This window comes from Glandiceps talaboti, chromosome 11, assembly GCF_964340395.1.
Source record: "Glandiceps talaboti chromosome 11, keGlaTala1.1, whole genome shotgun sequence".
Classification (NCBI taxonomy): Eukaryota; Metazoa; Hemichordata; class Enteropneusta; family Spengelidae; genus Glandiceps; species Glandiceps talaboti.
In genome coordinates, this window is record NC_135559.1 from 22,334,014 (window position 1) to 22,361,612 (window position 27,599).

At 35.8% G+C, this 27,599-nt stretch overlaps 1 protein-coding gene across 3 annotated transcripts in view; it reads left to right on the forward strand.

Moving 5' to 3' along the window:
* Positions 1-1,243: 1,243 nt before the first annotated feature.
* LOC144442354 (sodium/potassium/calcium exchanger 4-like) overlaps positions 1,244-27,599 on the forward strand; it is a 29,938-nt gene continuing 3,582 nt past the window's right edge. Inside the window, exons 1-11 of one of the 3 annotated variants that reach the window (XM_078131673.1) lie at positions 1,244-1,608; positions 13,372-13,553; positions 18,061-18,234; positions 19,935-20,176; positions 20,708-20,904; positions 22,140-22,299; positions 22,793-22,888; positions 24,331-24,369; positions 24,535-24,717; positions 26,039-26,283; positions 27,203-27,356. In XM_078131673.1, the coding sequence (XP_077987799.1) occupies positions 13,376-13,553; positions 18,061-18,234; positions 19,935-20,176; positions 20,708-20,904; positions 22,140-22,299; positions 22,793-22,888; positions 24,331-24,369; positions 24,535-24,717; positions 26,039-26,283; positions 27,203-27,356 (1,668 nt within the window). In that variant the 5' untranslated portion in view covers positions 1,244-1,608; positions 13,372-13,375. The remainder of the gene's footprint in view (positions 1,609-13,371; positions 13,554-18,060; positions 18,235-19,934; positions 20,177-20,707; positions 20,905-22,139; positions 22,300-22,792; positions 22,889-24,330; positions 24,370-24,534; positions 24,718-26,038; positions 26,284-27,202; positions 27,357-27,599) is intronic. The other 2 variants (XM_078131675.1, XM_078131676.1) reach the window with 2 other exon arrangements.

Consider the following 27,599-nt stretch of genomic DNA (forward strand, 5'->3'; position numbering starts at 1 on the left):
GATTTGTCGACGGAGAAGGTCAGCGTCGGTCAAATGTATTAATTGAAGGCAGTTTGGTAGAAACAATTCATTGCCATAAATTAATTTGATGACGATATATACTCAGTGTCGTAGCATTTAATCGTTTGTAGCCTATTACCAAGAAGTTCGTTTGATCGTGTAAAGAATTGACTTTGAAATGTACTGGCAGTCTAACGATGTCATCACATTGTACCAAGTAGGGTTATGTTATAGAGCAATTATGCAAAATGAAGTTCAGCAATCGAACCTGAGAATTCTACATCGTGTAGATGTGAGACGGTCCCTAACCATTTGAAGCATGTGTAATTGTGATTAGTTACGGTCAAATCTTCCACATGTAAGGTCGATACAAAGTATCAGGTTTGAATTAACATGTAAACGTTAGTTATTAGTTTTAAAAATATTTATCCATTTCAGTTGTATATATTATTTCAGCATACGGTTGATAATTGTAGCAGTAGTTGAATGCTTAATATCGCCGGGTCACGTCACTTTCACACAAAACAAAGCAATTCATTAAGTCCGTTAGTGTTCACTACAGGTCTATTAATGATGTGCTACTCTTCAGTTATAATATCAAATTGTGGCATTTGACTGGGCCAATTCACTCGTCTTATAGTTGGCTGTGGTTGTTTATAACCAACCTAGAAACAGACAACTCCATATTAAAGTCGATACGTATAAGCACTAAAGTGTCGGTCCCATCACGTCACGCTGCCACATTTGTCCCTCAGTAAATTACATAGTGGATCGTGTATTGATTGGTGTACTTACAATGTACGACTTTCGCTTACTCATTTACATATAACTGCGAATACATTAAAATGTATGAATAGTGGTGGAGAATAAGCTTATTATGACGTAAAACTGTGGACCAGGGACTAATTATATACCTGCAAGGTAATCGATCGATCCATATTTATGCAACGCTTTAGAACACGTCGCCTATTGTATTCTGTTGTGCACCAGTCTCAGACACAGTGACAAGCCATTCACACCACGGACAATTTCTGTATACTTAAATCATATAACCGTTCATTATTGACACTTTCGAATGTGAAACTGTAAGCTATTCAGATTCCATCTTTAAATAAAACAACAATGTGAAATGTTGTTTGATGCATCACTGTCTCTTGGTTGCCATTATCGACGAGACGACGACACGTGATGCGTTAGCCAATCATAGCGCACTACAAGCTGTAGTGTTCTTTCATGGCAACCTTTATTTCATTCTGTGTTCGATTTGATTATTACACTCATAGAATGGAATAATGTACTGTGTGCGTCTAAAAGGCCAAGACGCACTGTGGGGTCGGCAAACGGCAGCAATTTCATCATCGTCACGGTGCTGTTGAACATAGCACGGCCTAGACACCATACCTACGCACAGTTTAACAGTCGTATGTACACTATAGGGATAGCGGTCTGACATTAAAGGCAACGTTATAAACTTTCCAATACAGTACGGCTAGGAGTGGACTGTCAGCTACGTTGCCGGCAGGAACGTACAGGGAATAACAACTGTTACGTGGAGCGTCGACTCTTCCCTCGTGGATGTCATTATGTCCTGTGGGTAAAGGGAACTAGGTAGGCTGATTTTATTCTAATAGACCGTTAGACGTCTACAATTTCATTTAGACATAGTAGACATCGCCTCGCTACTGCCTAAACATAATACACACACTCTCAGTTGTTTGCGATTTCGTTTCAAGTACTCGATAAAGCCTTTGTTTACACGACAAAGCCTCTAAGGGTACGACTTAACACTGTGTGTTCCTTTCATCATAATATGTTTATGGATAATTGACACTTTATTTGCCGGCTTATCTTGGATTTTTACCAACTATAAATTTGGCCTCACGCTCCCACATTTGGAGAATGGGGGAATGCAACGCATTGTAACACATAGCTGTCGAACAAACTTGGTGATCGATGCGCCAATTCACAAAATGACAATGAAACATCTATTATATGGGGAGTGAAAATAAACTATCAAAATGTGAACATTAAATTCAGTCATCGATGTCGGCAAAGTGGCATGAAATGTAGCCTAACTGCGTGAGAGGGTGTGTGTATATGTGTGTGCAGTTATTCAATGCACGTCTTACAATGACCTTTCTTAGTTTAATATCACCATAGTATAGCGTTCCCCTATTAGCATTTATAAGTGAACTCATACTATCGGGTCATTGCCATCATCCCACTGTGACACAAACAAAACCCATAACGCGTCACTGTTTTCATTATGTCAGTGCCTTGGTTTGGCATTGGAGGCTTCTAACGTGTTGTTAGCCACTTTTATTTGAGATGTGGAAATTTAAAAGTCATCATTGGTAGAATGGAAGTGTTTAGTTTGCCTAGACGATATGGCGTGTCACTTCTATGTTAAGATTGATTTAGTTAGTTGAGAAATCTGATCGCAGATCATTACTTACTTCAAAGTGTAATCGGAATTTCACATTCCATTCTATGTTAACAGAGTCAGTGAAACGTACAAGTTAGCCGTGTTGTTTTCAAAGACAGTCACATGGGTTAAGGAAAAACACGTACAAGTTATAGCCGTGTCGTTTTCAGAGATAGTCACATGGGTTAAGGAAAAACAAATTGCTTGCTGTGAACCATGTCAGGTTACTTGTTTAGTGCAGACATGGTGTACGGATAACATATGTGCTCCTTTAGTTTGAAGTCACCCGTTACAATTGTGAACTCTTTATGTACATTTATCTAATTTTGTCAAGGTCAGGTCACTGTTAAGAAAATTGTAAGCGTCAGAAACTCATGTTCAGGAAGAGGTTTTTAAAAAGACTGAAACAAAGTGAATGACAATGTAACGAACTGAGAGTAAGTAAGTATGTATGTACGTCATCCACGTACGAATGACTTATCGGTAATATATTAATGGTTCCCCGATCGCGAATCTGTGATAACACACGTTGTCACGTGAGGCTCTGCAAAGTCCTCTGTCTGTTGTCCCCAGCAGAAGACGACATAGTAAAGCAGAAGTACAAATGTAACCACCCATCGAAGTATGTCTGTAGCCCGTTCATCGAAGTATGTATGTAGCCCGTCCATCGAAGTATGTCTATAACCCGTTCATCGAAGTATGTCTGTAACCCGTTCATCAAAGTACGTCTGTAACCCATCCATCAAAATATGTCAGTAACCAGTCCATAGAAGTATATGTCTGTAACCCGTACACCAAAATATGTATGTAACCCATCCATCGATGTACGTCTGTAACCCGTCTGTAGACCATACGTCAATGTAAGTCTGTAACTCGTTCATCGGAGTAAGTTTGTAACCCGTCCATCAAAATATGTCTATAACCCGTCCATTGAAGTATGTCTGTAACCCGTATGTCTGTAACCCGTCCATCGAAGTATGTCTGTAGCCAGTTCATGTCACGTCTATAACCCGTCCATTGAAGCATGTCTGTAACCCATACATCAAAGTATGTATTTAACCCATACATCAAAGTAAGTTAATGTCTGTAACCTTCCATCGAAGTACGTGTATGTATGCCACCCATCGAAGTTTGACTTTAACCCCTGGAAGTGTGGGTAATCCCTACATTTTCAGACGGGGGTGTGCGGCCTAAGTTCAAAACCATCTTCCCCTGGCAAAAGAGACTCATTCAAACGGTTGGGGATTTTGAAGGAAAATCCTCCGGTCAATTACGTATTTCTAAAGCACGAAACGTTTGCTGTTGTCGCGGGCGTTATCGACCCCATGATTTGAGAATTATCAGAAATATCGATCCATGTTTAGTGATTTGACTAGTCGAAGTGTATCTGTAATCTATCCACAGGAATAGAATAGTCTTCAAAAAGACACAATGACATTGCATTTTTAAAATAAATGTTTGAAAGTTATGTATACCACAAGAATATTAACCTCGCTCTTTTTAGTGATGAAGACAACTTAGCCTAAAATGTTTGTATAACAGTACTACTGGAGAGCTATTATCACAACTAATATCAAATAGACTGAAAATACTGTATATTCTATAAATAAACAAACAAACAAACACAGACACCATATCAAATACACACATTTGAGAAATGTTTATCAATTTTGTTGAAAAAATAACCCAGCAACCCAATGAATAGAACACGGTGTTAGTGACAAGCATATTGAAGCAAATATTTCTTTAAAGTATTGGCGACGTTTATCCAATAATTCTAGCTGTAAAGACATTTGGTGTAAATCGGTTAGACTCAGCTAAACCAATATGTGTCTTACGTTAGTGTCAACTGCTGAGTCACCTACTTCGTTTGTATAAGGCAAAAATAAAAAAAAGGTTTGTTTCCGATAACATGTCTGCAGAAAATAGGGTTGGTAGGTTGAAATTTTATTAATTGTTTTCTGTTTGTTGTTGTTGTTGTTGTTGTTGTTGTTGTTGTTGTTGTTATTGACAATGATTGCTTCAACCCTAAGACAACATACTCGTCGATCACAATACTGCTGTGTCTGATAGTTTGATGACGTGTATTAAAATGAAGACAATTGTATCTGGTGTCTCTGCAACAGGATTTTCATTTGTAAAAGTTACTAAAGATACTTTGGCCAAAATGTTACACAGAAATAGAAGCATGTTGTCACCATTTTACCTTTGTGAATGTTAAAAAGCGTTTCGGCTTAGGGTCGGTCGGGTTGTCAGAAACACAATACTTTTTTATTTGGCCTAACCATTATATCTATGAGCATCGCGATCGTCTTAAGCTTTGTGACACATTGCCACTGGATAAATGATGGGTGTATTGCCATGTAAATCGGCAAGCATTGATTTGACACGAACGTTTGATTGACAAGGTAACAGTGTTTCTCCAGAATTCACACACTTTATCCGTACTTACAAACATTGACAAGGTAACAGTGTTTCTCCAGAATTCACACACTTTATCCGTACTTACAAACATTGACAAGGTAACAGTGTTTCTCCAGAATTCACACACTTTATCCGTACTTACAAACATTGACAAGATAACAGTGTTTCTCCAGAATTCACACACTTTATCCGTACTTACAAACATTGACAAGGTAACAGTGTTTCTCCAGAATTCACGCACTTTATCCGTACTTACAAACATTGACAAGGTAACAGTGTTTATCCAGAATTCACACACTTTATCCGTACTTACAAACATTGACAAGGTAACAGTGTTTCTCCAGAATTCACACACTTTATCCGTACTTACAGACATTGACAAGGTAACAGTGTTTCTCCAGAATTCACACACTTTATCCGTACTTACAAACATTGACAGGGTAATAGTGTTTCTCCAGAATTCACACACTTTATCCGTACTTACAAACATTGACTAGGTGGTAATAGTGCACGTGTTTCTCCAGAATTAACACACCGTGTCGTACTTTTGAACACCGTTATCTTACCGTAATAAATCAACCGAGAGTAGAGTGATTGGTCAATGAAGCCCCAAACGCACAGTGAGTGGTGACAACTGTCGATGTCATCATTGTGTATTCCTCTAAAGTATAATTTACTATGGCAACAACTTAGTGTGTTATGAGACAAGACATTACGTAGAGAAATTATGAACATTGTACAGATTACAAAAGAAAACTGTACATGTAGTTTTAGATCAGTTTATGAAGGATGTGTTTTGAAAGTGATTGTTACGAAGTATGTATACAACTTCAATCCATCAATCCATGCAACAGGCAGACTAATATTTTATAATCATATATATACATTATATATATATAATTATATATATATATACATATGTATATATAAGTATATATATACATATATATACACGTGTGTGTATGTGTGTGTGTCTGTGTCTGTGTGTGTGTGTGTGTGTGTGTGTGTGTGTGTGTGTGTGTGTGTCTGTGTGTCTGTGTGAATGATGATTTAATGTATGAAGTAGTGTAAGTTCTTATACGGACATCGTAACCACGCAATGAGCCTAAGACATAATAGGTGCCTATATATACAACGGTATACAGACTACAGCATGGAATTGACAATGTCAGATATTGACACTATCAACAAACCCAGTAAGTGATTGCTTGCTGCACATTTTAACTATTGTTCACAGCAATATCCCTTTCTGTTGTTATCAACGGACAGATTTTTTCACTCCTGAGTACATAGTACTTTCAGTTTTTTGTCACGCCAGCCTTATAGTATGACGTCACCATATTAACCTCTTTATCACTGTGATCGTGACCTTTGTGTTACATGAATGTTTGGGTCTTGTCGTGAAGACACTCTGACTGATTTATTTCTGCCCACTTGTCCCGTGTAAGCGGCTATGCTATTTTCTACAGCTATGCAATATTGCAAAATAATAAACTGGTGTATATGAGGCATTGAAGTATGTAAACGAGTCTAGCTGTTGTTGACTTGAAAACACTACTGGTTCACAAACAGAAACCGCCTCAAATAAATCACAAGTTGATATTCTTTATGAACCAACTCTAGTTATTCTCTTCAGTGGTACTATACGCCCTTTAAATTGTGTATACTGTCAGCATTCTCTGATAGTTGGTCTTTTCACGATTACAAAGAACAACTGGCCGTATTGTACAAACTAGTACAATATCTGCCGATGACGACAATGCGTTCAATTTTCACACCAAATAGCCGCATAAACAATGACAAACAATAACAACGCTTTGTCTGTATTCTTCGTGAGGTCGTTATAGTTTATACGGCTTTCTGGCGATTATAGCCGTCTAGAACGTCGTCGACACTCTGTCATACACACGGCCAAACTTCAAAATAAGCCTCAGATATAATGTTTTCACTATAACGCACCATTCCTACATTCTTCTTAGCTTTCCACCTTTTAATCTCGTTTGTATAAGCTAATATATCCACATGCACGTTAGCGCGCGTCTCGCTGCCATGGTAACGACTCATTAGTAGATTACTTGACCCCTGTACCGTCACATCATTATTATTAAAACATTTCACGAGAGGTGAATTTGTATAACGGTTCTCAGTAACCTCGTCGCCATATCTCAACATTTCACGAGAGGTGAATTTATATAACGGTTCTCAGTAACCTCGTCGCCATATCTCAGCATTTCACGAGAGGTGAATTTATATAACGGTTCTCAGTAACCTCACCATATCTCAACATTTCACGAGAGGTGAATTTATAAAACGGTTCTCAGTAACCTCGCCATATCTCAGCATTTCACGAGAGGTGAATTTATAAAACGGTTCTCAGTAACCTCGTCGCCATATCTCAGCATTTTTTTACGATGCTGTCATGTGTAGGCCTCTTTCACTTGTCCCCCACTGAACAACCAGCTTCTATCAATTATCAGCAAACGTATGAACGACACATTGACAGTGAACGCATAGGTACAGGTACCCCTACATTGCTATATATATACAATACATATATATATATATATATATATATATATATATATATATATATATATATATATATATATATATATATATATATATATATATATATATATATATATTCTAAATTAGATGCTTTTGGTGCCGAGATTTTGGGATGATTTGTGACGACAGAAAAAGCTGGATCAATATATCGAATGTTTTACAAGTGCAATTTATTTCGTCTGCGCTACTGGTCACTGAAGCGAGGAATAATACGAAAGAGCTTGCTAGATACATTTTGTTGTCATAGCAACGCACTGTTTAATACCATAGTGACAAGGAAAGTATATCACGCCATTGTCGAGTCGTGCATACACATGTATATATTTGTATAGAGGTAGAACTGAGTTTACATCTTAGCAAATACTCTGACCACGTCAGTATGTATGCACTTTTTATAAGGCTTATAATGGCCACTGTTGACAGACTCTTTGAACACCTCTCAGTATGAAATGACGTGTATCATAATATAAGAACTGTATGCAACACTAAAGACATCCCGTCGTAGATTACTGCAAAACATCTCAGAGAATGTACACTGTCTCTTTACGAGCCCAAAGACGTGAAATGGTATCCACGCCATGCACACTATTATATCCAATCTGGACAATACAGACAATCGTCACACTATCATTCAATTCCATTTCTTCTGGAAACTGACTAATGTCATGCCTGGAACCCAAACAAGGATTTGAATTCACTGAGGAAATCGAAAAAAATGATACAGAGAATAAGTAACAACGTTATAGAAAGTGTACATTGTATTCTATGTTTTAGCTTATAGCATACATACTAAACCAGAAATTTATTTATACATACATACATACATACATACATACATACATACATACATACATACATACATACATACATACATACATACATACATACATACAGTAAGTTTAAGAATAGCATGAAGAATGCACCCCTCAGTTTTTGCGTAATCCCCCCCCACACACACACACACACGTACGTACGTACGTACGTACGTACGTACATACATACACACACACACACGCACACACACACACACGTACGTACGTACGTACACACACACACATACACACATACATACATACATACATACATACACACACACATACATACATACATACATACATACATACATACATACATACATACGTGTGTGTGTGTGTGTGTGTGTGTCACGTGATATTGTGTTACACAAGACTGGATACAAAGCCCAATATCACGTCATTCAATTAATGCCACATACCAGTACCGAGTTTAAATCATACCCGTTGCCTTGACAACCATTTATCAAGGCTTTGTGAAATGAATAGCAATACAGTATACAAATAATTGTAATTCTTGTTTCTCCTTCAAACTACATTTAATAATCGCCTACTTATTCCAATGGTGGGCAATGACACGCTAGAGTGAATATATCCTACAATATGGCGACTTTTTTCACCACGAAAGTCACGTCCACTCAAAACATATAAAAACGTCCAATAGTTTCCATGACAACAATATGTTCTGTTTATTATTCATTAAGGGAGGTGATGTTTATTGTTTTAACTAGTAATGTTTACATACATTTTAGTCCATTCTAGCTATGTTACAGGTAATGTCTACATACATTTTAGTCCATTCTAGCTATGTTACAGGTAATGTCTACATACATTTTAGTCCATTCTAGCTATGTTACAGGTAATGTCCACATACATCTTAGTCTATCCTAGCTATGTTACATGTAATGTCTACATACATCTTAGTCTATCCTAGCTATGTTACATGTAATGTCTACATACATCTTAGTCTATCCTAGCTATGTTACATGTAATGTCTACATACATTTTAGTCCATCTTAGCTATGTTACATGTAATGTCTACATACATCTTAGCCTATATTAGCTATGTTACATGTAATGTCCACATACATCTTAGTCTATCCTAGCTATGTTACATGTAATGTCTACATACATCTTAGTCCACCTTAGCTATGTTACATGTAATGTCTACATACATCTTAGTCCACCTTAGCTTAGAAATATCAATGCATACTATAAAACAATTCAAGTTTCATGGGTTTATTTGTATTTTAAATACATAAACTACAATTTCACTGATATTTCTAACATGTTTTCAAAATTGCCCTGCAAGATCTAGATATGTTATGTTTACATTTTTTATGGTAAAATACAAGTACTGTACAATATCCCCAAATAAGCATTTGTGTGGCTAACCTCCCCTTGATAACAATAGACTCTACTTGAATCAAAGGTCACTCTTGGTATATGAGATGAATTCATTAGTTCATAGAGGTATGTAGGCAATGCTGTAAAATAGTCTACGCTTTTCTACCACTCGTTCTAATAACTTTCCATTATAAAATAATAATAACAAAATCTTGCACGTCACAAGTACATGATTGTATTGAATCGTTCAATTATTATTACATTACATTATTAATATTATTGAATTTGTCACGTTATTATTCAATTTATATTTAAAACGCTAATGAAACTATAGTCGGAATGTTTCAGTAGAAATCACCATGGACACACTGGACACCCCTCCCCCTCCCTCCCCAATACCACAAAGAACTATTATGTCGACAACAACGTATGTCGTGGCTCACATCAACATTGACAAAGAGGGCGAAGTGACACAACAATTCTTCACCGGTAAACAATTTTACTATTCATGCGGCTTACCTAATTAACATTGCTCGAAGAGATTATTTCGTTTCCAAAAGCACTACACACCAACATTTGGCAAATCCCGCAAGGCATAATTAAAGCAATGTAGAATTTCAACACCACCCTACTGGCAGGGTACATCGAGGTTAGGCTGGGATCAGAATTTACGGAAGGGGGGAGGAGGCATGGGGAGAAAATATTTTGGTCAATTTTTTTTTCGCAGCCACTTCGCGGTCTCAAAAATGTCATGACTCCAAAAATAAACCCAAGAATTTTCGTATCCCCCCTCTACACACATTTTAATATGTGTAATTATACAGTAACCCCCACCCCAACCCACCAACACACACACTCTCTTCAGAGATGTACAGTATTGTACGCTACATTAAAGTAACAGTGGAAATCAACCGGCGTCCATACAAAACAATGAGATATTTCTTTACAATAAGATGTGGGCTTTAATTGCAAAAAAAGGTCTCGCACTGAGCTGTAACCTGTACTTGGATATACTTAGCCAGCAGGGTTTTATCCTTCAATCTTGACTTTGGGCAGAAACAGCCTCCCCATGATAGCTAGTGTGGAGGGTGTAGGATGGACGGTAAGCACTTCTTCTGAAAATAATGACATGCCAGAGGCCATTTAAAATCATAAAATTTCAAATTGTACACATTATTGAAAGCCATAGAGTACTTGATTATTGTATAACTGTATGGCTATATTCTCTACACTTTACTAACTTATACAACGATATTTTGACAGCCACATACACATTTGCTTGGCTATTGACTGCCTCATAATTAAATGTAAATAAAGTTAACAATTTTGCAAACTACAAGGTAAACTACTGCTCGTGAGGTTTGAATGCTCAAAAAAGTCTCCATAGAGAGAGATAGACAACCTTCAATAACAGTGCAACCTACAAAAATAATGGTTCAACCTAACTACAAAGACAATAGTGGTACAGCGAGAATGCCAGAAATGGTACAACCAAGTAGATCTCCTCAACTCCCCTCGAAATACAATCCATGCTGCTAACGGAAACAAATTTAAATCCTTCACATATAATATCAATTTCTGTCCTACCAAGTTCCCGTTTACATGAACCTCCGTAACCATGCATAATGTTACGTTTGTTATTGTATAAACTAACAAATAATACTTCCTTCAGCATCCTTCACGAGTAGTTTTATTTCACTGACGACGCGTCAAACGCTTTTTAGATGGTTAGATGTACAGCGAGATTAGAAGGCTATATTTACCTAATGGGCTTTTTATTCCTAGACATCACCTGCTACCATTATAGTATTGGCATTCACAGACAAATAACACATACTTGGATTTTAAATTTATATTTACATCGGGATTTTGCTCGATCAAAATTATAGAAATCACAATAAATTAATTAAAGGACTTAGTGCCGACCTGCGCTACATTGATTGATTGATTGATTCGTGTTTCCAAGTAACATTACAAAACCTAGACAGATAATATGCACTCTGAAATGAAAGCCGTTCAGTATGGGTGTAACACTCATATGTCAAAAAACACAACAGCAAGTGACAGTAGATATAGTAGTCCGATTCAGAAATACAGACACGGTGACACTGATACATTAGATTAAGACTACATCACGTGACAAATAATATATGTGAATAAAATGTACACAGCATACATCATGTAATAGTTAGAAAATAAAGACATGGTATTAGTAAAATGTTGATCGTTTAGGTCGTTAGAATACTTTAATCATTAGCCATTCCACGTGTGTCACTTGATGTCATTAGCAGATTGACGTCCATGAGATTGTGAAGAACAAAAGACGTTTTGAATAGTCGTGGTGTGTGTGTGTGTGTGTGTGTGTGTGTGTGTGTGTGTGTGTGTGTGTGTGTGTGTGTACCACTAGAAGTCACATCGTTCCTTTTGTACAGTATACTTAAACCAACCTAAATGTACGGGATGACGTAACTAAAATACCTTACTGTGGGTTATTTAGCGTCTATTCACCCAATAAAGTTTAATGTCGTTTTCAGTCGCCTCATGACATTTCACTGAAACCGAGCAATTCCTCGCCTTTTTCGATATCCGACTCTGCTAACTGCAAGCAAACTACTGTCGGCGGTTCAATATAATAATAATGATAATAAACTTTATTTAGACTCGATAGGTAAAAATCTTTTTTCGTAAGGGTCGAGAACATTTACTGCAGACATAAAAATGAACAATAACAATACAATAGCAGAAAATGACAATATATACAATTGCAAAATATTCAATTACGATACACAAAAAGTACAACAGACCAAAATACGAACAATAACTGAGATAAATTTTTACAGACGATACACGTACATACTAAAATTTTACATTGTCATCGATAATAATAATAATAATAATAATAATAATAATAATAATGTTGGTTTTTATTTTATAGTGTTGTTCAATTCTGTGCTCAAGAAACACTTTACAATTATTAGCCCTGGCATGGATCTATAGCGGCACAACGGTCATTTACTTCCTCAACTCATGGGGGAGCATACAATGCATAAAACCCTCAAAGTAATATTTATGACAATATCGAACAATCCCTCGCCTTATTCGATATCTGACTGTTAGCTAACTCCGGGCTAACTATTACTGTTAGTGGCAATCCCTCGCCTTGCCAGATCTCGAGACCTAGTCAAGGGCGCCCGAAGTGAACTCAGCTATCATGTATTTTAAAATTTGTCCGTGATATCCGAGATATTAGCATATATCCATCAGCTTCGTGTGACAATAAAGTTATATATATATATATATTAGGTAGCCATATACTGATGTTCTGACATCAAAATATTGCTTCGCGCGTTCAAAGACGGAAATACTATGCTGCCGCGCTTTCCGGGAAAAGAACGAAAGAACGAAAGCTGCTGCGCGAGGGGGGACGGTTTAACCTTTAGAATACAGAACATGTATTGAAAAAAGACGTTTGCCATTATCAGTAATGGTTAGAAATATGGGAATGTCTGTCTGCTGTCTGTCTCGTTGCATCATTCAGCAAACATAGCCAAGTTGATACCAGAAAGTGAGTGTCATCAATATCATGTCATCACGATCATGACATCGTCAAAGTATATGATCATGAGTAGTTTTTAATCGCCAGTTCAAGGTTCAGTGGCATTTCACTTGTAACTGTTACCGTCTGCACATTTTTCCCGGTGTTTCAAATCAAAGTGTGTCCAACTGGGATTCTTCTTCTTTGCGTAACCTAAGTGTAAGATATACTAACACTCCGTTTCCTTTTATTTTCTACAGGGCGATGACTTCATGCAGAGTGCGACCTAAGCCCAGATGGGTTGATGGACGCAAATCGGAGTTCCGTGCAAAGAAACGATATATAGCCAACGTGATTCGGGTGTCGCTAGTAACAGTATGTTTTGTATTCCTAGTATTGTGTTCTATCAACTGGAAATCAACCAAAACTACTGAATACCAAGGTAGGTAGACTTGTAACCTGCAATTTGTTTTCAGATTTCGACATTTTCTACAAAACTAACGAATTACACAAACCATGATCAGAATGACAGCATTATATTTAAGCCCAACAAAAAAATTATATGCTTCCGATTACAATCAATTTTAGAATAATTGGGGTAGGTAGATATTTTTATATTTTATTTTATATATGTAATTTTTTTGCATACATTATGTGAGTGTCTAGTTCAGGTAGTTGTGTTTTCCGTTGTTTTCCACATGGTCTCTATATATGTTATTAGTTTCTTCCCATCAGATGTACAGCCATTGGAAGAACAGTTTTATATTGTCTTTTTGAGTTTATGTCAGTTTCCCATCCACTATTTATTGTGAGACTTCACAATTTTCGCAATTTGATTATTATTTTCTCGAAATCGTAAAAAAATGTTCAGGGTCGGCAGTAAAAAAACTAGGTGCGGTCGCTTAACCGGAACCAAACAATTTTTTTTTCTAGGCCTTAGATAAAATAATTAATACTAAAAACTTTCATCGTAGATAGAGGGTAAACAATACAATGGATACGTCGTTGAGAGAGACATATACCGGCGATCGGAAAAGGGGCATTTATTATTACACTACATTACATTATAGTATATATATATATAATTTGTTGTTATGGTATTAGTTGTTAGTTGACTATATGTTCTAAAAAATAAGATTTTTAATGTAATCTTGTTGATATTGTTACAGGAACATGTGATGAAACTTTTTCCAATAATTTGTTGCACAGTAAAACAAATCTAGTATTGTCAACTGAGGATACAATCCCTGAACTGTACGAAAATACAACTATGCAATTGTTTCCATATCTGATAAAATTTGAGTTGACATTGGTACTTAATGAATGACCTATCATTAAACATTTGATGTTAAAATCTAATTTCTCACTCAGTCGTTTTACAACAAAATAGTCTCCTTCTTCAAAAACGCGTGGTAACTGAGGAATGAACATTTAAAACTGTTGTTGTTTATATAGGGGTGGTGATAACAGTAGGTTTCAAATTACATATAACGCTTGAACATTACCCCATACCGCTATACTCCACTAATCGTCGTGTTGCTTGTATCCTTACATTCAGTCACATAACTAACATCAACTTGATCAAGTCAATAATGATGAATTATACGACCAACATTTTTCATACAAGCGCGATAGTAAACCCGCCAATGAGTAGTAAAACACTTGTAACATTTTGTCTGAAAAACAAAAATGACAAAAACTGCAATTGGTACAAACTATCCCTTTATCTTTACATATTTTTGTTACGTGTATCTGGTGAATAAATTTCATCCATTGATTGATTGATTCATTCATCCCTCCATTCATTCATTCATTCATTCATTCATTCATTCATTCATTCATTCATTCATTCATTCATTCATTCATTCATTCACAAATGTACCCTCTTATTTTTTAGATAACTGTAGATTTGGTTGACAACTTAGAACGAACCGTCACATAATAATAATAATAATAACAACAACAACAACAACAACAATAAATATATTGCGTATATTGAATATACAACGATTGTAGGGTCTATATATCAATGAACAATTGTACTAGATCGATCGCCTACTACGAATAAATGACTAAAAACATTCAGGAATGAGCAACACGTAAGGCCATATAATGGACGAATGCTTTTGTGAAAAATATGCAATTGTGTAAATAATTTAATGGAAGTAACCTCTCGTTACCATGTCTACAATCAAAATAAATCAAAATAAATACACGGTTATAATAATCAACCGTCAAACCCAGGCGTCATATTCGAAGCAGTGCAGTGCACGTGGGAACGCACCCACGTTCTACGTGTATCTCCGTTGTTGCTGGGCGTGGAAGTTCCATGGACGATATGTCGTTGCTATGGACAAAGAGCGTGCGTTGGAATACGAGACAAAACCACAAAGAAAACGTGGTCCATCAAATTTGATATTTGACGACATTGAACAACGTTGTCATAACATTTTACAAAGCTGGTTTGATTTTAATAACGACTACTAAAAGTATTTCATACGAAGTTGCCAATGTCTAACTTCATGTTATACCATGGAAGAAATAATATCACGGTGTTCATACAGTATTTGTCATTCGATTTATAGTGGAAAGAAAAAATGATAGTTTTGGTAGCGTCTGTGTTTTTCCCTTACGAAGTGTGAGCATAGCAGTGCCTGCACTGCGTTGTGTACATTTCATGGAAATCAGGCAACCATCTAGCATATGAATTTCCACTGAAACTGTGAGGGGGTGTCTGTTAAGTAAAGCTGCGAGGGGTGTCTGTTAAGGGAAGCTGTGAGGGGGTGTCTGTTACATTGTAAAGGAAGCTGCGAGGGGGTGTTTGTTAAGGGAAGCTGTGAGGAGGTGTTTTTAAGGGCAGCTGTGAGGAGGTATCTGTTCAGCGCCACCATAAAGAGGGCAGTCGTTACGACTACCATTTCCTGTGTAGGCCTAATGTGCACGTGTAGTTTACAGTTTGAAGCGAATCCACAGTTACGTTATATGTTCAGCCAACATGAAATCATGGTTTATATTATCCGATCATAATATATTATTCAGAGTACAGATTATTGTCAAATAATCGCCCCCGTTTAATTTATTTTTTCTCAATGTATGCAGCAGAATTGATATCTCATCAATGTCAAATCAACCTTCAACTTCAAGTTATCTCACTTTCACTGTTCTTAAAGGAAAAGTTTGAAAATGTTAAAATTTAGTCACTATTATTATGGATTTTTATCTATTTATTTTAAAATTTATGTCTAAACAAATAAATAAACAAATGAACTATCAAAATAATAAATAAACAAATGAGCTATTAAAATAATCAAACTATACCACCAACTATTGTACAAATGTCATATTCCAAAAGCTTGTTGTGACGTCACGTTGGCAATATTTAGGAACTGTAGACATTGAGTGTGTTTTGCGCTTTACATCTTAACAAATTGAATATTTCACACGACTCCTCCTTCCCCATAGAGTATCTGAGACATGATTCTCCACCTTTTCCCCATAGAATGTCCACCCTTTCCTTCCCCATAGATTATCAAGGACACAACCACCCCTCCCTTCCCATATAGTATCTGGAACACGATCACCCTCCCTTCCCCATAGAGTATCTGGGACACAACCACCCTGATTCCAGTATTTGGGACATAACCACCCCTCCATTCCCATAGAGTATCTGAGACAACCACCCTCCCCTCCACATATTGTCTGAGACTAGACACGACCTCCCCTCCCCTCCCCATATTGTCTGAGTCACGACCACACCTCTCCCCATACAGTATGTCACTTACAACCACTCCGACCATGACGAATACATTGATGGTGTCATATATAACCTGCTACTATTCATGCCACTACGCCGCCTATACTAAGTTCTCTGTTTCATTTCAACATAAAGACCGTTTTAATGTAAGAGTGGAGAGGTGCACAATAGTTGACAGGAGATTGGTATTCCAATATATCCTATATAACAACACGTACCTCCATAGATCACTAGGTCGTCACGATATATTGCCGATCACACCATCTATACATTCACTGTGCGGCAGGGAAGTATAAAAATGAACGTCTTTTGTTTGCGTGCCGACATCCTAGGCGTTTAAATGACGTTGGACAGCAATGACATTCATCGATAAAGTATTAAGTGAACAGTGTAATAAATTTCAGGCACATTTGCTTTGCATATCGTCGATACTTTAAAATGGTGGAACTTGACTATTATACGTATGTGTGTTAACCTTACATTATGAACATTTGCCCGAATCTGAACACTTTCCAATCGCGAGGGCCAACAATTCTTTTGAAGTGTTTTAATATTGCCTGAACGAGGCATGGTTGGTATACTTGAAACTAAAAATCACAGTCGAATTGTCTTTATCTGAAAATGAAGACGGTGAGGTGCAACGAAAGAAAATTGAAGAGGGTAAGGAGGGGGGCACATGTTTACTAAAAACTAAAAAGTCTAAACCGGTGTGCTTTCTGCCAAGAAATCTGTAAAACCTGCATTATTAGTACACAACACTATATGTAATATGTCACTCCTAAAGAGATACATAATAGTTTCAAAATAAAGTGGCATAAGTGGGCACTGAATTGCCATTCTGCTTGCATAGTCAGCTTATTTAGTGGAATGATATTTTAAAATTGTATTAATGTGATAAAGTAACAATGGTGTAGTATCTAGCTAAATGTTGTATGACTAAAGTTGTCAATAATATAATGTGACTGACTGATTGATTTATTGATTCATAGACGAATATTTGATTGATTGATTGATTGATTGATTGATTGATTGATTGATTGATTGATTGATTGATTGATTGATTGATTGATTGATTGATTGATTGATTGATTGATTGATTGATTGATTGATTGATTGATTGATTGATTGATTGATTGATCGACTGACTCACTGACTGACTGATTGGTTGGTTGATTGATTGATTGATTTATTGCAGGTTCTCTCTATTCGTCCCGTCATCTACTCGTTGCTACGACTGGTGAACCTGAAAACAGTACCGCAAGTCATCATGAGGTGCCATGGAAAGGATGTCAGTTTGAAAATGACATGGGTGATGTTCGCTATGCATGGGCTGTATTCTATTTGCTATTGGTTTTAGTAACATTTATTGGTAAGACTAAATGTATTTGTTATTAATATAGTGTACACTAGTGGAGGATGGGGCTGTTCTTGTCAAATTGTTATACATTGTCTCAATAAGCCCAACCTTCACAACTCTCTGTATTGCCTTATTTCTTACGAGTGTCTGAAGAACTATGATCAAATTAAATATGCAGACACAGACACAGACACAAACAAACAATCAGACACACACACACACATTGTAATAGTTATATATTGAAACCCAATTTGTTCATTCAACTCAATTTAATACTATATATACTTTCTATGTAATCACTGCTGGTGGATAATATTGAGTTGGTAGTTTCCATTGTGATTTCTTTGAGGCTTTCCACTCAGAAAACAAAATAAAGTATCGGTTGTCTGAGGCTTTCCAACAACTGAGCGTGATTATGTGCATCGAAAGGTAGAATTTGTGAAATGAGGGTTTAGGTCATGCAAGTGTAAATTGCCCACATAAATAATAGAACTATCGTCTCAGTACAATGAGAGATAACACACAAGAAGTATGACAAAAAAACACATGACATTGAGCACAATAACCAATATTAATGGGGTCAAACCTCAGTGATTGTTACACTGACTTTTGTCAGACGTTCATCCCTATTCAACTCCAAATCGGTCAACTGTTTGTTACACACCTACAATACAATACTGTGCTGTAAACCTTTGGTGGTGATCTATGCTATTAAAGTCATTCATATACTAGTACTTAACATGTTATGATTTCCTCGGTTTTTTTCCCCAAAATCTAGAAAGAATCTTTCCGGACCGTCCCACTGAATAGAACGAAATGGTTATATATAATCAGTACGTCATGTTTACAATATATGACGTCACAATATTGTTTTCCTTCATGGGGAAACATACATATCTTTTCACGGTAACCTTTTATCGACTTGAGGTTGATTTGGAAATTCTTCATCAGTCTTTATCTGTCTAGTTATGTAATATTTTTTAGTGATTCATCCACTTTGTAACGAATATTTTCAAAGTGAGAAACAATACAGCAAATATAAATCATGCTGCTAAAAGTAAAATTTAACTCGTCAAAATCACCTTTCAAAGTTGGACAATATACTCAAGTAACAGTCATCATCTCAAATATCAATAAAAACACATTTACATAAAGAATAATTAGTTATACCGTCAATATATCCATGATCATAATAAAGTTGTTTATCAATAATCCACAAAATAAATACCAATTTCTTGTCCGCACATTTCCATTTAAACACACCACTTCGATAACAGCCACGGCGTGTATAGTTGCGAATAGTGTGCGAAGTACACACAAACAAACCTCAAATAAGGACATTGTAGTGCGCATGCGCAAAATGCGTGCGCGGGTCTCGAAGTGTTACAATACATGGATAGGCTAGCATCGGACCAACATATCTATACAGATAATTATAGGTAATGATTTAGGGTTTTGATATAAATTGTGATTTATGTTACTTTATATGTTGACTGTTCGAGTGCGAAAACAGTTTACAATCTGTGTGCATATAGACTTTTCACTTGTTTTGTGTGGTTATATTGATATGTACTGATGGGTCTTGCAATTTAAAGTCAGTTATCTTGTCCTCATGCTATTTCTGTATTTTCTCATTGAAACGATAAAGCTATTTTCTATTTCAGGGAAATACTCAGTCTCTCATTATTTTCATTTTCGTGTTAATCTTCCAGCTCTTGCCATTATCTGTGATGATTTCTTTGTGCCATCATTAGAAGTCATTTCTGAAAAACTAGAACTTTCAGAAGATGTTGCTGGAGCAACGTTCATGGCTGCAGGGTCTTCAGCCCCAGAACTATTTACATCAGTAGCTGGTGTTGCCCAGGAAACAGATGTAGGAGTTGGTACTATTGTTGGATCAGCTGTTTTTAACATCCTTATCATCATAGCCCTATCTGCTGCCCTCGCAGGCCAGGTATGTTTGAATAATCTTTCTGTATATGTGTATGTTAAAATGGACCATATCGTTATCAGGAACTACATACAGTACATGTAATCATAATCTGCAGCAAATTAGCAGCTATTTGGAAAACAAATATATGATGTAAATATCACACCCCAACCTTTACATTGTGGCCATTGCCTTGCTGTTGGCATGGTGATGACGGATGCTGATCATGAATACACAGATTAAGCAAGAAGATACAAATTCCATTTTTGTTCATAACCCATCAAAATGCTGAAATGTAAACATGTGAGAGATGTAAGCTAGCCTTTCAGATTTCTAGATGTACAACTTGTATACACCTATTGGCAGTGAAAGTCTATAGGAAAGACATTAACCAGAGGTGCACTAAAACTATGATATCAACTATCAGCTAACATTATTTCTAAGGGATTCACTAGATGTATTTAGTACCAGCACAACATAACCCAAAACTTAGGCAGTACAAATACATCATGTCATTGGATTGGCAGTAATTGTTGGATTATTTTGGTTTTACAGGTACTTAATCTAGACTGGCGTCCACTTACACGTGATAGTGTTTATTATGCACTTTCCATTGCTTGCTTTATTGGATTTACATGGGATGCTAGAATACAACTATGGGAAGCTATAGTTTTACTTGTACTCTATATCCTCTATATCGTTTTAATGAAATTCAATAAGCACCTTATGGAGCTTTTGGGCAAATGTACATGGTAAGTTTTGAAACATGGTTCGCTACTATTGGTCTGTTTTGAAATATAGTTTGTTACTATTGGTCAGTTTTGAAATGTAGTTTGTTTCTATTGGTCAGTTTTGAAATATAGTCTGTTACTATTGGTCTGTTTTGAAATATAGTTTGTTTCTATTGGTCAGTTTTGAAATATAGTTTGTTTCTATTGGTCAGTTTTGAAATATAGTTTGTTACTATTGGTCAGTTTTGAAATATAGTCTGTTACTATTGGTCAGTTTTGAAATATAGTCTGTTACTATTGGTCAGTTTTGAAATATAGTCTGTTACTATTGGTCAGTTTTGAAATATAGTTTGTTACTATTGGTCAGTTTTGAAATATAGTCTGTTACTATTGGTCAGTTTTGAAATATAGTCTGTTACTATTGGTCAGTTTTGAAATATAGTCTGTTACTATTGGTCAGTTTTGAAATATAGTCTGTTACTATTGGTCAGTTTTGAAATGTAGTTTGTTTCTATTGGTCAGTTTTGAAATATAGTTTGTTACTATTGGTCAGTTTTGAAATATAGTCTGTTACTATTGGTCAGTTTTGAAATATAGTCTGTTACTATTGGTCAGTTTTGAAATATAGTCTGTTACTATTGGTCAGTTTTGAAATATAGTTTGTTACTATTGGTCAGTTTTGAAATATAGTCTGTTACTATTGGTCAGTTTTGAAATATAGTCTGTTACTATTGGTCAGTTTTGAAATATAGTCTGTTACTATTGGTCAGTTTTGAAATATAGTTTGTTACTATTGGTCAGTTTTGAAATATAGTTTGTTACTATTGGTCAGTTTTGAAATGTAACATAGCAAGAACAATGGCAAATACCCCAGAGTACCCACACTGACACTAACATGGCATGCAGTTCTGTTATTACTACAAATATTCATCTGAAACAGCAAATTTGTATAAAAATTGTACTGGATGATAACAATTTTGTTTACAATATACAAGGAAAGACTAAATACTCATTTCCACATAATTGGCATATATATATGCAATAAATGTTTTCTGTATTGCACTGTGGTACAATTGAAATACCACTACTACATGTATGCTAGCACATCAGTGGAAGTAATCACTTGTACACAAGTAATAATGTAGTTGGTACATGCATGTACAATGTAATAATGTAGTTGGTACATGTGTGTACAATGTAATAATGTAGTTGGTACATGTGTGTACAATGTAATAATGATTATTTTGTTTATACAGTGCCTGCTGTGCAAGACAAGTTGTACCAATAGATGCAGAAAGTGGACAGGAAGTAGAAACTGACACAACTAATGTTCCTGGAGAGGAGACAGCAAGTAAAAAACTAGATGGTGATAATAATATTCCAAATGATAGTGACACTCTTCCTCCATTGAAAAAGGTAATTATACTCTGAGTATCTTTTTAGCATCATGTGTGTTTTGAATCGTTTGATGTCTTACATCAGTTTTATCTTTTGCTATTACTTTTCACTGCATTTTCTTGGCTATGATTTATTAAATTGTTGTTTTCTTTCCAATCTTTAGTTTTCAACTTTATCCACCTCTTTTTATGAGTGTATGTGGAAAGCCAATTTCCAATACATTTGGCAATAAAATTATTATTATATTATTAGTGCGTTTTTCTTTCCTTTGTATCCCATATACCAACCCTTACTTTCCTTAATTGGCTGTTTAGACTAGTGGCAGCGTTTTTCTTTCCTTTGTATCCCATATACCAACCCTTATTTTCACCTTTTGAAATATTTCTAAAACAGTGTTTTCAACTAAACATTTTAGTATTAATTAAAAAGTGCAATATGTACATTTCTGTTAGTCTTTATGAAGATTGATATATTAAGGATATTGACTACTCTGTTTGTTTGCCATCATCAGGACCGCCGACTATCAGTGGTCTCCATTGCCAGTACAGGATCTGGTAGTAAACATATCTTTCACCATGTCAAACATGGTGAACTCTCAGGGAAAATTGTGAGTATTTCATATATTCATTTAATCAGACTATATGTTTTACCCAGATATTTATCTTGGTGTTACTATCCCAAAAAGTTAGCTCAGAGATTTATCTTGGTGTTACTATCCCAAAAAGTTAGCTCAGAGATTTATCTTGGTGTTACTATCCCAAAAAGTTAGCTCAGAGACTTGTCTTGGTGTTACTATCTGAAGAAGCTTCTACACCAAGAAAACTTGTTGAGATAACACCAAGAAAAGTTTGTGGGCAAGTTTTTGAAGTGAAGTTGATTATAGAGACCTGCTGTATATTGTTTGTAAGTCATACTGGTTCAATGATGTCACTATCCATCTTAGCCTAGTAAAAGAATTCTCTGATAATTGACATATTGCATGCAATGCTTCTCTAACTGAATGCCTTGATTGCTTGCTGTATTGTGAATGTTCAGTCTTATGCATTGCTTAACGCGTACATGTACTACACTAGCTGTAACTGAAACTATTTTGTTAACCACTGACTTAATTTGCTTGTCAATACCATGCCTACACATGTAATCATTAACAATTCACCGGACAAACATTGAAATAATATGTGTCGATCGATGTCACTGAAAGTGTTTGAGGTCGTTGACCTAGTTTGTAATTCATTATTGAATATTTTATAAGCACTACCATATATGGCATTCATATCTAGGCTGATCACACTAAAATGGCACCAGATTTAAAGCAAAGTTTTCAGATAAAGTTATGTCTGTCACCACACTACTTTTGGATAAAATCAACCACCAGTTGTAAAATATGATTGTCTTTGTGTGAGTAACTGAACCTTTTTTTTAGTGAATATATCTTTGGTTACTTGATGAAAACAAAATGTATGAGTTGCAGCCAGTGTAGGTTTAAAACATGTTTTTATTATTCATTGTGTTCTATGAATGCATTAAACGTATATGAGATGATAATTATATAATAACCTTTGACCCCCACAAATTATAATGTCATGTGATTTGTGGTTATCAAAATGAAAATACAAAAAAAGGGCAGAATGCTTGTTTGGATGCATTACACTAGTACTCAGTTGTACTTGTACTAAATCTTTATTTAATTCATAAATCTAATGCCTAAAGCCTCTCCTGCAGAAACTTGTAAGTATACAATTTGAGTCCTAACATCATGAAATCTAATTCCCCAGCTTAATAAACAATGCCGTACTAACAAACCATTTTTTTATTTGTTTCTCCCCTCCCCATCCTTCTGCTCGCTGCCTGGATTCTTATTACATGCTAATTAAAACATCTTACTTGCAACCAATCCTGCCTTTAAAAACTTCTCTTTATCTTGCATCACAAAATCCAATCAAATATTATCAAATAATTCAATAAATTGCTGCAAATTTTGTGTATAAATCTAATCTAATCTAATCTAATCTAATCTGATCTGATCTGATCTGTTTTAAAATGAATCAGACTTCATCACAAAATGACTTACAGAAGATGAGTGGGGATGTTGATATGAAAATTGTAAATAATGTTAATGTAAATAATCACACTGAAAGTATGAATAAATTATCTAGTAGTTCAACTAGTGGTGATAACGGTGTGTCAAAACCTCTTCCTCCAATAAATAAAAATAATTCTAATACAGTCTATGATGTCAATGATAAATCTAAGTTGATAAATGATAATAATGATGACATTCAAACTAATGGTCTTGATTGCTATAATCCTTCCTTGACTGACCCTTCTGACTCTAAGGCAAACAAACGTCCATCCATTGCTGTCACTCATTTTGAGCTTACCAATCTAGACATCAAACAAGCTGATAAAGAAGACAACAACACACAACCATCACAGGTGAGTTACTCACATTCTATTTGTATCACTACTCAACTTTTCTTTCTTTCTTGCTTGCTTGCTTTCCATCTATCTAGATAGGTCTACCTACCTATCTACCAACCTACCTATGTACCTACCTACCTACCTACCTACCTACCTATGTACCTACCTACCTACCTATGTACCTACCTACCTACCTATGTACCTACCTACCTACCTACCTACCTATCTATCTACCTATGTACCTACCTATGTACCTACCTACCTACCTACCTACCTATGTACCTACCTACCTATGTACCTATAACCTACCTATGTACCTATCTATCTACCTACCTATGTACCTATCTATCTATGTACCTATCTATCTACATACCTACCTATCTACCTACCTATCTATCTATGTACCTACCTATCTATCTACATACCTACCTATCTACCTACCTATCTATCTATGTACCTACCTATCTATCTATGTACCTATCTATTTACATACCTATCCATCCACCCATCCATCAATCTGTTTATCTATATCTATTGCTCCATCCATCTATCCATCCATCCAACCATCCATCCATCCATCCATCTATCCATCCATCCATCCAACCATCCATCTAACCATGCATCCATCCATCCATCCATCCATCTATCCATCTATCCATCCATCCATCCATCCATCTATCCAACCATCCATCTAACCATGCATCCATCCATCCATCCATCCATCCATCCATCTATCCATCGATCCATCTATCCATCCATCCATCTATCCATCCATCTATCCATCCATCCAACCATCCATCTAACCATGCATCCATCCATCCATCTATCCATCCATCCATCTATCCATCCATCCAACCATCCATCTAACCATGCATCCATCCATCCATCTATCCATCCATCCATCTATCCATCCATCCATCTATCCATCCAGCTATCCAACCATCCATCTAACCATGCATCCATCCATCCATCCATCTATCCAACCAACCATCAACTTTTAGGTTGTGGATTTCCTCTATCCACACTTAATGTTGCCAAGTAACCAGAAAATTACATCTGATGCTTGAGAAATCGTTGTTGCCACGTATGTATGTACATTTGATGTATTGGAGGAATGTCTATGTTTGTACGATGTATTTGTGAAAGGAATAGTATAGTATGTACATATAGAGTAATTGATGGGTGGGTAGCCATAACTTCATAAGTGAATCGTTGGATGGGTGCATGCATGCATGCATGGATTGATAAATGAAATGGCAAATTCAAACATTATAATTTATTGGTATGACCCAGTTTCCACTAAACACTAATTGTTGGTTATTGTGTTCATTGTTAGAAGGATAGTAAAGACAAAGATGATGCTGGCAGTAAAACTGAAGAGGAAGAAGAAGAACCACAGATCGTATTATGCTCTTGTATGCCAGCTCTTGCTATGGGATTCCCTGATAGAGAAGAAGCACGTCAGGGTGGATGTTGTGGTTGGATAAAGTACGTCTTCAAATGGATTTTATTTGTGGTCAGCTTTCCATTTGTTGTCCTCTTCACCTGGACTATTCCAAACTGTGGTAAACCTCATCTACGGTGAGTAAAACTATTATATAATAACTGTTTTTATATGCTTATATAGTAATTATAATATTATATACATGACAGTCATATTTTCTACAGAAAAAAATCTTGAAAATTTCAGTGTGAATGCAGAATTGTAGCTCATTACTCTCCATGTCTTTAAAGCTTCTAAGCTCCAACTGAAATAATTTTTTGAAAATGATTTGTTAGAAAGAACGTATTACAAGTACTTATTCATAATATGATACACCCTGAACAGTATTGCATCACCTGTCAATAATCATATTTTGGAGCTGTATCCATAATAATCAAAACAAATTTGATATTTTGGTCCACAGCAAAAAGTCAATGCCCTTAATGGCCATCATGATTTCAACCTGTTTCTGTACTGCTTATGGATAATAATATTGACCCCTGATTAAAATGTACAATATTGTCTAATTATTGGTATTTTAGCAGTTTTCAGTGAATACAGTCTAGTTTTCTAATTGAAAAATGATACTCCAGTTACAACTAGTACAGTTTTACAATGGTAACAGATTCAAAACCGAGCTTTTGCTCAAGATTAAAATTTGCCACTACTGTACATACAGACCATTTTAATAGATACAATGGTTTGTTTTTATAAATAATTGACCAATTTTTAATGAATATATCTTTGGTTATTTGATGAAAGAAAACATCCCAGTTGCAGCTAGTGTAGGTTTAATGTGGTCTTCTAATAAAATAAAATAATTATTTCCAAAGTGACGTGCATGATATACATATTATTATCCAACATAACAGTATATATGCCACCTGTTGGTGTACCAACAGATTCCTAACCATGAGCCAGCAACCAAAGGAGAATAAAATTTAAAATACAGTTATAACATTTTTTGTGTACTATCAAGTCATGTCAAGAACTTCAACAAGGTTTTGTTGTTTTCAGGCGATGGTTCATAGTATCTTTCATCATGTCTGTGGTATGGATCGCTGTGGTCAGTTTTGCTATGGTAACCCTTGTACAGCGTACTGGATGTATTCTTGGCGTTGATGAGTTCACAATGGGTCTTGTCATCGTTGCTATTGGTACCAGTGTGCCTGTAAGTTTTATTCTACACACTATAAATTATCAGATACCCAGAATCCATTGCAATGCAATTCAATGGAGAGTATGGACATCAAACCCAGGCCCTGCACACTTTGCCCAAATATGGCAAGTGCACGCTCATCGATATCGATTCGCTCAGTGAATAGCTTTGTTAATTTCTGCACTATTCTGACATTTCTGCTAAATATAATAATATATCAGTGCCAATTAATGTGATTATGTGATTCAAATGATG